We start from the raw sequence: 14067 nt of genomic DNA on the forward strand, positions 1-14067 counted from the left end.
ATACACTCCTGAACAAAATCTTAAGACCAGGGGATTTATTGCAAGTTTTACACATTTCACACTAGTGGATCATAACCGGGTTGTAAGTGCTGCTTCAAAATGCCAAAAGAAGAAACAGGAGCAACAGACAAAAAATAGAGAGTAGGCAATTTATTGAAAACTGCATTTAAACTGAAACAAGCCGTTCATCAGCTGATCAAAATTTTAAGACCATAGCCATAAAAAGGTCAAATCTGCTGTAGTGGACAGCACATTCCAGGGCCCAGTTTATGGCCGGGCCCCTCTTTGCCCGTAACAGTGGACAAAGGTTTGCTACATTTTGATTGGATCTTGTTGGATTAGCGCAAACAAACAAGATGTCCAACGCAATCAGATAAAGATGCTTGGACAACAGCCAGACACCTCTTTGAGGGCAAGAAGAAGACCTCTAGTACCAAGCCCAGGAAGGACAGGACTTCTCATTGGTCCACATGCAGTTTCTGCCCTTCATCCACCAAGAGACGGATCCCTAATGACCTGATTTGTGACGGCCATAAATATTCCTCAGGACCTCAGCAGTAGTGGGTGAAACCAAGAAAGACCAAAACTGATCCATCCAAATCCATTCACAACTATGCTTGGAAACCTTAAGACTGATGTAAACTACACATATCCATCTCATACTTATTCAGAGAAATAAGTATTCTCAGTGACAGCTATTTGTAATGCAACATCTTACACAGAATCAGCTGTTAAGGAACAAATGAATGAACGCGTAACAGTTCAATCTTTTTCCATCATGTTTGGTGTCTATTTGTTTAGTATATTGCCAAGGGTATTCTGATGGTGGTTTGGAAAGTGAGAAATGCATTGATGAACTTTAAAGACACTTTAAAGACTTCTAACTGTGTACAGTATGCAAATGAGTTCCACAGGGGAAAGAAGGGTGGGCCACTCTGTGTGCCCTCTCTGATGCCAGCAGCCAATAGCAACACTGGAATGGAGAAGCGCCAAATTGCAATCTCCTCCTATTCGGAAAAGAATAAAGGTACCCTTTCAACAGACACACCTTGTTCTGAGTCTGTACGCCGAGGATTAGACTGTGACAGAGCAACCAGGTTCTGAGTCTCCACATCCGAGAGACAAACAGTTCAACAGGTTCTGAGTCTGTCCGCCTAGGATTAGACTGTGACAGAGCAACCAGGTTCTGAGTCTCCACATCCGAGAGACAAACAGTTCAAAAGGTTCTGAGTCTGTCCGCCGAGGATTAGACTGTGACAGAGCAACCCAGTTCTGAGTCTCTGGTTTAATCAGAGAGACAACACAAGATCCGAGGATCTGAATCTACAGCTTGTGAGGCAGCAACAGATACAACAACATTCTGAGCCTCCAGCCTGTGAGGAAAGAGACATTAACCAACACTACGTTCAGAGTTTTAGTCCAGCTTGACGACTACAGCACGTCCCTAGTCTCCATGCTAAAGAGACCAGAGCAGATTGACCAAATTCTGAGTGTCTGGTCCAAAGAGGCAGAAGACACACAGAGACATTTGCAACAAGGTTAAGCTCAGGAGAGCAAACCTTCACTTCAAAGTTCCTTCGTCTGCGTGTTCCAGATTAAGGACCTTCTGCACCTACTTCAGGGCCTCATCTGCGTGTTCCAGATTAAGGACCTTCTGCACCTACTTCAGGGCCTCATCTGCGTGTTCCAGATTAAGGACCTTCTGCACCTACTTCAGGGCCTCATCTGCGTATTCCAGATTAAGGGCCTTCTGCACCTACTTCAGGGCCTCATCTGCGTATTCCAGATTAAGGACCTTCTGCACCTACTTCAGGGCCTCATCTGCGTATTCCAGATTAAGGACCTTCTGCACCTACTTCAGGGCCTCATCTGCGTGTTCCAGATTAAGGACCTTCTGTACCTACTTCAGGGCCTCATCTGCGTGTTCCAGATTAAGGACCTTCTGCACCTACTTCAGGGCCTCATCTGCGTGTTCCAGATTAAGGACCTTCTGCACCTACTTCAGGGCCTCATCTGCATGTTCCAGATTAAGGACCTTCAGCACCTACTTCAGGGCCTCATCTGCGTGTTCCAGATTAAGGACCTTCTGTACCTACTTCAGTGCCTCATCTGCGTGTTCCAGATTAAGGACCTTCTGCACCTACTTCAGGGCCTCATCTGCGTATTCCAGATTAAGGACCTTCTGCACCTACTTCAGGGCCTCATCTGCGTATTCCAGATTAAGGATCTTCTGCACCTACTTCAGGGCCTCATCTGCGTATTCCAGATTAAGGACCTTCTGCACCTACTTCAGGGCCTCATCTGCGTGTTCCAGATTAAGGACCTTCTGTACCTACTTCAGGGCCTCATCTGCGTGTTCCAGATTAAGGACCTTCTGCACCTACTTCAGGGCCTCATCTGCGTGTTCAAGATTAAGGACCTTCTGCACCTCCTTCAGGGCCTCATCTGCGTGTTCCAGATTAAGGACCTTCTGCACCTACTTCAAGGCCTCATCTGCGTGTTCCAGATTAAGGACCTTCTGCACCTACTTCAGGGCCTCATCTGCGTGTTCCAGATTAAGCACCTTCTGCACCTACTTCAGGGCCTCATCTGCGTATTCCAGATTAAGGACCTTCTGCACCTACTTCAGGGCCTCATCTGCGTTTTCCAGATTAAGGACCTTCTGCACCTACTTCAGGGCCTCATCTGCGTGTTCCAGATTAAGGACCTTCTGTACCTACTTCAGGGCCTCATCTGCGTGTTCCAGATTAAGGACCTTCTGCACCTACTTCAGGGCCTCATCTGCGTGTTCCAGATTAAGGACCTTCTGCACCTACTTCAGGGCCTCATCTGCATGTTCCAGATTAAGGACCTTCTGCACCTACTTCAGGGCCTCATCTGCGTGTTCCAGATTAAGGACCTTCTGCTCCTGCTTCAGGGCCTCATCTGTGTGTTCCAGGTTAAGGACCTTCTGCTCCTGCTTCAGGGCCTCTTCTGCGTGTTCCAGATTAAGGATCTTCTGCTCCTGCTTCAGGGCCTCATTTGCGTGTTCCAGATTAAGGACCTTCTGCACCTACTTCAGGGCCTCATCTGCGTGTTCCAGATTAAGGATCTTCTGCACCTACTTCAGGGCCTCATCTGCATGTTCCAGATTTTAAGACCCTTTGGTGCCCCAGGAGATCAGCGTCCTACAGATCTTCGTGTTCAAGGCTGTTGAAACGGATTCCAGCTCCTTTCTTCACTGCACTGTCTCCCAGCAAAACCAGTAGAAGAAGTCATCACCTTTGGACTGCTTACTCAACCACGTGGAATGTAAATATCACTTATCCAAACCTCTTTCTAGAGACCTTGGCATTGTTGATTATTATCAGTATATGATTTTGTAATTTACATTACAAGTAATATAACTGATGCTAGTTAATAATAAATAATATTTTGTTTATTTGTTTAATGCATAATAAGGTTCTTCACCTTAATTTCAGAGAAACAACAGTTTATCTTTCCATAAGATATTGTAACTATTCTATAGCCACACTTAACTTACTCACAGGTATTTTATGCATTTTACGCACTTTATTCCTTTATCATTCATTGTATTCATAGTAGTTGTGTTAATTGTTCTGTTTATCTTTTGTTAATAAAATCTATTTTATTACAATTGTGTCTTCCTTGTGCTGATAAGACAGAAAAGGCTCTACAAGTTAGAAATCTCACCAATCTTTCAGATAAATCAGCTGACCAACTCTCCCCCCTTTACATTCATTATAATGACTGGGCAGCCTCCTGTGCGGAGTGTTCTCATACAGCCAAGGTAAAAGGCCTTGACTAGTGTCCCAAACTAACAGGGGGGAAGGTGGTCATCTGATGTACTCATAACGACACCTTAAGTGACGTGTGATTCAAAAATCTGATCTAAATCCCATTGAGAACATTTGGGGATGGATGGCAAGGGAAGTTTACAAAAATGGACGTCAATTCCAGACCGTCGATGCCCTTCGTGAAGGCATCTTCACCACATGCAGCACCGTTCCCACCAGCCTCCTGAAAACAGTCGCATCAGGCATGCCGAAACGAGTTTTTGAAGTGGTCAACAAGAACAGTGGGGCTACTCACTACTGAGTCCTTTTTTTAACACTTTTAGTACTGTTGTGCGTTTATTTTTGGGCTATGGTCTTAAACTTTTGATCAGCTGATGAACGGGCTGTTTCAGTTTAAATGCAGTTTTCAATAAATTGCCTACTCTCTATTTTTTTGTCTGTTGCTCCTGTTTCTTCTTTTGGCCTTTTGAAGCAGCACTTACAACCCGGTTATGATCCACTAGTGCAAAATGTGTAAAACTTGCAATGCATCCCCTGGTCTTAAGATTTTGTTCAGGAGTGTATCTTGAGTTTTCTTTTGACTTAAATTAGACTACATTTACATTTACATTTATGCATTTGGCAGACGCTTTTATCCAAAGCGACTTACATTGTATTCAAGGTACACATTTTACATTTTTGTCAAGTCTTGCTTTCCCTGGGAATCGAACCCATGACCTTGGCGTTGCTAGCGCCATGCTCTACTCATTGAGCTACAGGAAAGACTAAAAGGACAATACTTTTTAGTCGACTAAAACTTGACTAAGATACCCTGAATTGTCTTTTGATTAAAACTAGATTAAAATGACAAGACTTTTAGTCAACTAAATTTTGACTAACTAGAAAAGATATGTGAATGACTAAGTCATTCACCTAATTAAACATAGGTGACAAAATTAACACTAATGCCAACGATCACACCTGGCCCCCGATGTATAGCCTGAATATTGGAGTATGTTGACTGAGGGCAGCAAAAGTGGCCCTTTAGTGCTGTTGGTGAATCACTGCATTCGGGGCAAGGACATCATCAGGTTAGATAGGCAGTGCCAGTGATTTTTTTTGGAAACAGCTAGGGGCCGAACTAAGTTCAAAAGGCATCCTTGTGTAACAGAATTAGACAGCATGCGTAGCAAATGGAGGGAGAATTCTGCTGTCTGGGTGAAGAGGGACATGGAAATAATCTTGGCATAAGTCAAGTTTGGAAAAAAAAAATGGTTGAGCCATGAAAGTGTGTAGTCAGCTCTTTGATTATCGGCTGAGGGTAGCAGTTTGGGATAAGCCCAAACGAAAATGGCTGATTTTTCCTTATCCATCATCAAATTAGACACCTATGGGAAGGCATTGACAGGTTCAATGATGCCCTGTTTGCCGAGTTCTATTGTGACTTCCTCACGCAATGCCAGCGGAATGGCAGTTTCTACATGGGTACAAGAGAGGTTGGTGTGAATCCAGCTAAGCAGCCAAAACCAGACTCATAAATAGGTCCAGTCCGAAGATGTTGCTGCCATGGTGTGCAATGTGAAATGATAAGCTGGACAGATCCTTATTTCCATACTGGACAGGCACATGTACAAGACCAATAACGCCGATTGCAGAACTTCCATATCCAAACACATTTAGAGAGGGTAGCTGGAGGACCAAGTGTGTCAGAAAACATTTATAAGAGGCCATTTTGAGTTGTAAGACTCTAGCTCCTGTGTCCAGTAGCAGGGGAATATAAGAGTCTGTAGAAACCCCTGCTGAATTGGTGTTGATTAAATGGATAATAGCAGGGGATGTAGTGTTAGCATGTGGGTTTCGGTGATTAGAAGCTTTAAGTGGAGCAGGCAGACACCATTTTGGAAAGTGGTTCAGCTTTAGACATCTTCGACATGTTTGTCCCTCAGTCGGACAGTCAAGGGCACACGACGAGTGTCTAGTGGAGCCACAATTTGAGGGAGTACGTGTTGTATGACATCATGACATTTCAGTTTAACCCACAAATGTCCTTTAGCTAGAGGCCAGATATGTGAGGTACAATAAAAAAGTTAAATATATATATTTTTCAATCATTCTCTTGGCAATGCTACCATCATCTGTGATTTCTACTTCTCCTAGACTGAGTTTCTGGCAACCTTTCGTGTGTCGAAATGGGATTACGACTGGGCCGACCGGATGGAGATGATGATCACCGCTAACAGGTGGATGAGGCTGAACATGACAGATTTATTTGCTTTCAAGGCTGTTTCATATCAGTAATGCACAGCAGAGATTGGGCTCATGATCCAGGATACAAAGATTAAGAAGATTGACTTCATGTTCATCCATGAGTAAATTCTGTATGTTTGTTTACAGTGATAACAATGGAAACATCAGTGATACGGTGGTGAAGAAAAGCATCCCGGTTCAGTTCGCTGTTGATCTGGCGATCATTCTGTGGGTGCATTTATTCAACTTTCCTCTTCTCTTTCAGACTGATCTGTTCTTCATCTCTGAATGATTGAAAACTCAACATCTAAATGCTCTGTCTTCCTCTTACTCGCTTTCTGTTTTAATGGATGTTCTGGAAAAACAAACTGTTATTACTAGTTGTATTATCAGAAGTTAACATTATATTAGAATGATAGAAGATCATATGATTGACTGAGAAGTTATTGTGTGTTTGTCAGAGTGGCTGAAGAATCTGTGCTGTATATGAACTTCTCTATGGAGGACAGAGGTCCAAAACCTTTCAACATCATCTACAAGGTCAGAGAGTCGAACACACACCTGCAGCTTCATTGGGCTGTTTTTGGGCTTGAGGTGATCAGATTGCTGTGTGTCTGTGTGTTTGTGTTCACAGGTGAAGAATGTGGGTGTTAAAGGTCTGCCAGTGTCGCTTAAGCTCAGCATGCCCTGTCAAACTACACATGTGATCTTAACCCATCTGACCTTCAGCATGCTGGTGCGTCACTCGTTCATCAGCTCATACCATCACTCTAGCGTGTGTTAACATTAACATCTTCTGTTCTTCTCTACAGAACTCAGTGTCGTGCAAACCTGAGGTAAGAGATCATAGACCCTTTGACACCTGCTGTTAAAGTCATTCACAAACACATGATCGTTCTGTCATCATTTATTGGCTCTCATGTTAAGTCAAGTCACTTTTATTTTTATAGCGTTTATACATTACAGATAGTTACAAAGCAGCTTTACAGTGAACAATTACACATTTATACATTTGAAATTATAAATTTGGCTGTTGTTTAGCTGAATTCAATTGTTCATTCATTTCTGTGGTAAAGATCATCAATTATTAAATGATTATATAAGTTCTTCAAAATATGATTTTATCATCCAGCACAGTTTAGTTCTCATAAAATGGTGTTAATGCAGTCAAATTTATAATATTTCTGAATATATATTTATCTTTAAAACTGTTTTAGTTATCCTTTTTTTCTTTTTTTAATTTTTATACATGGTATTCGTATTTCTTATGCATATGGTATGACTATTTTAATTAATTTCTATGTAAAGCACTTTGAATTGCCTTGAATATTAAGTGTCCCTGGCTAAGCAAGTCAGACACGGGAGTGGAAAGAACCCAAACTCTATCAGTGACAGAATGGAGAAAAAACCTTCTCCCCTGGCCAACAAACAAACACATTGGCCCTCATTTATCAAAAGTGCAGCGTATTTCCAGCGTACACCCAAACCTATGGTGACTGAGATTTAACAATATGGACGTTGGCGTACTGCACACTCAAATCCTACACCAGCTCAGGAGGTGGTGTACGCACGTTTTAGTGCGTTTCGTTAGTGTGAAAATGCACAGAAAAAAAATTCCTAACACCACAAAATGCAAAGAGTGCCTTTAATTTCACTCTTTAAAAAAACAATTAAAACATTTGTTTTTCCACCTGGTGATGGTCTCGATCTCCACGTCGGAGAAGTTTTGCTTCTTTGCCGTCTTCCGTGTGTCCATGGCATAAAATGAGGGCATGGGGAGAGGCAGAGCCTTGAATATATTGGGGCGTGTTATTCTAATGACGATTTTTCAAGTACCCCATACTGAACTTGTGATCGGTGTGACATCTCTTCATTTACTGCTACAAACTGATAACGGTCAGATAAGTACGATTTAAACCATGCCAAAGCAGTTCCACTAACGCCAACATAACTCGAGTCTATTCAGAAGAATATTGTGATCGATAGTACCAAATGCAGCGCTAAGATCGAGTAACACTAATAGAGAGACTCAACCACGATCAGATGATAAGAGTAAATCATTTGTAACTCTAATTAGAGCAGTCTCAGTGCTATAATACGGTCTAAATCCTGACTGGAAATCCTCACATATACCATTTCTTTCTAGAAAAAGAAGCGCAATTGTGAGGACACAGCCTTCTCTAGTATCTTTTACAGAAAGGGTATATTTGAGATCATTCTGTAACTAATTCTCTTAGACACGTCTGTCTCATTTCCATTGCAGTCTAAAGTACATTGAAGATTAGTCTGGTGACATAGGACTGTGTGCAACTTTCCAGAGCTCACTGGATTTCATCCTCCACAAATAAACTTAATAAAGCCTGAATGTCATCATCGGTCCATCTTCGTATTGTTTTTAAACTTTGTTGTTGTTTCAAATTCCAATCAACTCTTACTGCATACACCACAACAGACTTTTAGGTTGAAATAAAATGCTGTGTGGAGTCAACCAATCAAAATGTTGCATGAACTCAACCAATTAGCACGTTCAGCACCCAAGTCCCATCCCCAAAAGTTCCTGAACTTTGAAAAAGTACTACCTCGCAAACAGGGCCGCATGGGGACATTTGAGGGGGACATTTTTTGCCAGAAATTTATTTAGATCCCGGTTCCTGTGGTCGAAACAAACAGAGTACCCCCCAAAGTCCCTAGTGTCCTGGGGGACGTTTCCGCAGTGGAAACGCGCCTTAATCTTATCAGTCTTGCAAGTAAAGAAGTTCATGAAGTCATTACTGCTGTGCTGTTTGGAAATGTAAAACGTTTAAGCTTTATTTTTGGTTAATTTAGCCACTGTATCGAATAAATACCAAGGGTTGTGTTTGTTTTCTTTTAAAAGAGTCGAGAAATAAGCAGATCTGGTCATTTTTAAGGCCTTTCTATATTGGATAATGCGTTCCTTCCATGAAATACGAAAAACCTCCAGTTTTGTTTTCTTTCAGCTGCGCTACATTTTTCTGGTTGTTTTTTTTTTTAGGATCCAGGTGTGCTCGTTGTACCACGGCATTGGACTATTTTCTTTAAGCGCAGGGGAGCAACTATGTCTAAAGTGCTGGTAAAGAGAGAGTCAATAGTTTCTGTTGCAGCATCAAGTTCCTCTAGGCTATCTGGGATGCTGAGAAAGGGGAACTGATCAGGAAGATCATTTATAAAGCAATCCACCAGTCTATTGGATTTAATTTCTGTTTAGTTCATCTGATTCTCTGGGTTATTGGTTGCAGTTTTTCAGCTCTCAGTGTTATGTCGATGTTTCAGGACGGTCAATGCGGGAAGTTCGAGTGTGCTCAGTTTGATCTGCAGAAATATTCAGAAGTTCACTTCATCCTGACGGCATTCGCAGCTCTCCCGAAATTGAAGGAATACGAGAGCGTGAGTTACAAACAGACACAAAACACGAGTTTAAGATGGAGTAACTCTAAACCCAGACTCCACACAGACACACAAACATGAGTTTAAGATGGAGTAACTCTAAACCCAGACTCCACACAGACACACAAACACGAGTTTAAGATGGAGTAACTCTAAACCCAGACTCCACACAGACACACAAACACGAGTTTAAGATGGAGTAACTCTAAACCCAGACTCCACACAGAAACACAAACACGAGTTTAAGATGGAGTAACTCTAAACCCAGACTCCACACAGACACACACACACGAGTTTAAGATGGAGTAACTCTAAACCCAGACTCCACACAGACAAACAAACACGAGTTTAAGATGGAGTAACTCTAAACCCAGACTCCACACAGACACACAAACACGAGTTTAAGATGGAGTAACTCTAAACCCAGACTCCACACAGAAACACAAACACGAGTTTAAGATGGAGTAACTCTAAACCCAGACTCCACACAGACAAACAAACACGAGTTTAAGATGGAGTAACTCTAAACCCAGACTCCACACAGACAAACAAACACGAGTTTAAGATGGAGTAACTCTAAACCCAGACTCCACACAGACACACAAACACGAGTTTAAGATGGAGTAACTCTAAACCCAGACTCCGCACAGACACACAAACACGAGTTTAAGATGGAATAACTCTAAACCCAGACTCCACACAGACACACAAACACGAGTTTAAGATGGAGTAACTCTAAACCCAGACTCCACACAGACACACAAACACGAGTTTAAGATGGAGTAACTCTAAACCCAGACTCCGCACAGACACACAAACACGAGTTTAAGATGGAATAACTCTAAACCCAGACTCCACACAGACACACAAACACGAGTTTAAGATGGAGTAACTCTAAACCCAGACTCCACACAGAAACACAAACACGAGTTTAAGATGGAGTAACTCTAAACCCAGACTCCACACAGACACACAAACACGAGTTTAAGATGGAGTAACTCTAAACCCAGACTCCAAACAGACACACAAACACGAGTTTAAGATGGAGTAACTCTAAACCCAGACTCCACAGACACACAAACACGAGTTTAAGATGGAGTAACTCTAAACCCAGACTCCACACAGACACACAAACACGAGTTTAAGATGGAGTAACTCTAAACCCAGACTCCACACAGAAACACAAACACGAGTTTAAGATGGAGTAACTCTAAACCCAGACTCCACACAGACACACAAACACGAGTTTAAGATGGAGTAACTCTAAACCCAGACTCCACACAGAAACACAAACACGAGTTTAAGATGGAGTAACTCTAAACCCAGACTCCACACAGACACACAAACACGAGTTTAAGATGGAGTAACTCTAAACCCAGACTCCACAAAGACACACAAACACGAGTTTAAGATGGAGTAACTCTAAACCCAGACTCCAAACAGACACACAAACACGAGTTTAAGATGGAGTAACTCTAAACCCAGACTCCACACAGACACACAAACACGAGTTTAAGATGGAGTAACTCTAAACCCAGACTCCACACAGACACACAAACACGAGTTTAAGATGGAGTAACTCTAAACCCAGACTCCACACAGACACACAAACACGAGTTTAAGATGGAGTAACTCTAAACCCAGACTCCACACAGACACACAAACACGAGTTTAAGATGGAGTAACTCTAAACCCAGACTCCACACAGACACACAAACACGAGTTTAAGATGGAGTAACTCTAAACCCAGACTCCACACAGACACACAAACACGAGTTTAAGATGGAGTAACTCTAAACCCAGACTCCCCACAGACACACAAACACGAGTTTAAGATGGAGTAACTCTAAACCCAGACTCCACAAAGACACACAAACACGAGTTTAAGATGGAGTAACTCTAAACCCAGACTCCACACAGACACACAAACACGAGTTTAAGATGGAATAACTCTAAACCCAGACTCCACACAGACACGCAAACACGAGTTTAAGATGGAGTAACTCTAAACCCAGACTCCACACAGACACGCAAACACGAGTTTAAGATGGAGTAACTCTAAACCCAGACTCCACACACACACACAAACACGAGTTTAAGATGGAGTAACTCTAAACCCAGACTCCACACAGACACACAAACACGAGTTTAAGATGGAATAACTCTAAACCCAGACTCCACACAGACACACAAACACGAGTTTAAGATGGAGTAACTCTAAACCCAGACTACACACAGACACACAAACACGAGTTTAAGATGGAGTAACTCTAAACCCAGACTCTCCACAGACACACAAACAGGAGTTTAAGATGGAGTAACTCTAAACCCAGACTCCACACAGACACACAAACACGAGTTTAAGATGGAGTAACTCTAAACCCAGACTCCACACAGACACACAAACACGAGTTTAAGATGGAGTAACTCTAAACCCAGACTCCACACAGACACACAAACACGAGTTTAAGATGGAGTAACTCTAAACCCAGACTCCCCACAGACACACAAACACGAGTTTAAGATGGAGTAACTCTAAACCCAGACTCCACACAGACACACAAACACGAGTTTAAGATGGAATAACTCTAAACCCAGACTCCACACAGACACACACACACGAGTTTAAGATGGAGTAACTCTAAACCCAGACTCCACACAGACACACAAACACGAGTTTAAGATGGAGTAACTCTAAACCCAGACTCCACACAGACACACAAACACGAGTTTAAGATGGAGTAACTCTAAACCCAGACTCCACACAGACACACAAACACGAGTTTAAGATGGAGTAACTCTAAACCCAGACTCCACACAGACACACAAACACGAGTTTAAGATGGAGTAACTCTAAACCCAGACTCCCCACAGACACACAAACACGAGTTTAAGATGGAGTAACTCTAAACCCAGACTCCCCACAGACACACAAACACGAGTTTAAGATGGAGTAACTCTAAACCCAGACTCCGCACAGACACACAAACACGAGTTTAAGATGGAGTAACTCTAAACCCAGACTCCAAACAGACACACAAACACGAGTTTAAGATGGAGTAACTCTAAACCCAGACTCCACAAAGACACACAAACACGAGTTTAAGATGGAGTAACTCTAAACCCAGACTCCCCACAGACACACAAACACGAGTTTAAGATGGAGTAACTCTAAACCCAGACTCCAAACAGACACACAAACACGAGTTTAAGATGGAGTAACTCTAAACCCAGACTCCACAGACACACAAACACGAGTTTAAGATGGAGTAACTCTAAACCCAGACTCTCCACAGACACACAAACACGAGTTTAAGATGGAATAACTCTAAACCCAGACTCCACACAGACACACAAACACGAGTTTAAGATGGAGTAACTCTAAACCCAGACTCCACACAGACACACAAACACGAGTTTAAGATGGAGTAACTCTAAACCCAGACTACACACAGACACACAAACACGAGTTTAAGATGGAGTAACTCTAAACCCAGACTCCCCACAGACACACAAACACGAGTTTAAGATAGAGTAACTCTAAACCCAGACTCCACACAGACACACAAACACGAGTTTAAGATGGAATAACTCTAAACCCAGACACACAAACACGAGTTTAAGATGGAGTAACTCTAAACCCAGACTCCACACAGACACACAAACACGAGTTTAAGATGGAATAACTCTAAACCCAGACTCCACACAGACACACAAACACGAGTTTAAGATGGAGTAACTCTAAACCCAGACTCCACACAGACACACAAACACGAGTTTAAGATGGAGTAACTCTAAACCCAGACTCCCCACAGACACACAAACACGAGTTTAAGATGGAGTAACTCTAAACCCAGACTCCCCACAGACACACAAACACGAGTTTAAGATGGAGTAACTCTAAACCCAGACTCCGCACAGACACACAAACACGAGTTTAAGATGGAGTAACTCTAAACCCAGACTCCAAACAGACACACAAACACGAGTTTAAGATGGAGTAACTCTAAACCCAGACTCCACACAGACACACACACACGAGTTTAAGATGGAATAAGTCTAAACCCAGACTCCAAACAGACACACAAACACGAGTTTAAGATGGAGTAACTCTAAAGCCAGACTCCAAACAGACACACAAACACGAGTTTAAGATGGAGTAACTCTAAACCCAGACTCCCCACAGACACACAAACACGAGTTTAAGATGGAGTAACTCTAAACCCAGACTCCACACAGACACACAAACACGAGTTTAAGATGGAGTAACTCTAAACCCAGACTCCACAGACACACAAACACGAGTTTAAGATGGAGTAACTCTAAAGCCAGACTCCAAACAGACACACAAACACGAGTTTAAGATGGAGTAACTCTAAACCCAGACTCCCCACAGACACTCAAACACGAGTTTAAGATGGAGTAACTCTAAACCCAGACTCCGCACAGACACACAAACACGAGTTTAAGATGGAGTAACTCTAAAGCCAGACTCCAAACAGACACACAAACACGAGTTTAAGATGGAGTAACTCTAAACCCAGACTCCCCACAGACACTCAAACACGAGTTTAAGATGGAGTAACTCTAAACCCAGACTCCGCACAGACACACAAACACGAGTTTAAGATGGAGTAAC

The 14067-nt window shown here is 42.4% G+C and overlaps 1 protein-coding gene across 1 annotated transcript in view; it reads left to right on the forward strand.

Annotated features, from left to right (window-relative positions):
- The window catches only part of LOC137072593 (integrin alpha-M-like), a 76225-nt gene that overhangs the window by 42076 nt on the left and 20082 nt on the right, over positions 1–14067 (forward strand). Inside the window, exons 22-27 of the mRNA XM_067440436.1 lie at positions 5934–6016; positions 6171–6251; positions 6485–6563; positions 6658–6759; positions 9214–9223; positions 9289–9428. Of these exons, the coding sequence (XP_067296537.1) occupies positions 5934–6016; positions 6171–6251; positions 6485–6563; positions 6658–6759; positions 9214–9223; positions 9289–9428 (495 nt within the window). The remainder of the gene's footprint in view (positions 1–5933; positions 6017–6170; positions 6252–6484; positions 6564–6657; positions 6760–9213; positions 9224–9288; positions 9429–14067) is intronic.

Source organism: Pseudorasbora parva, chromosome 4 (genome assembly GCF_024679245.1).
Source record: "Pseudorasbora parva isolate DD20220531a chromosome 4, ASM2467924v1, whole genome shotgun sequence".
Lineage (NCBI taxonomy): Eukaryota > Metazoa > Chordata > Actinopteri > Cypriniformes > Gobionidae > Pseudorasbora > Pseudorasbora parva.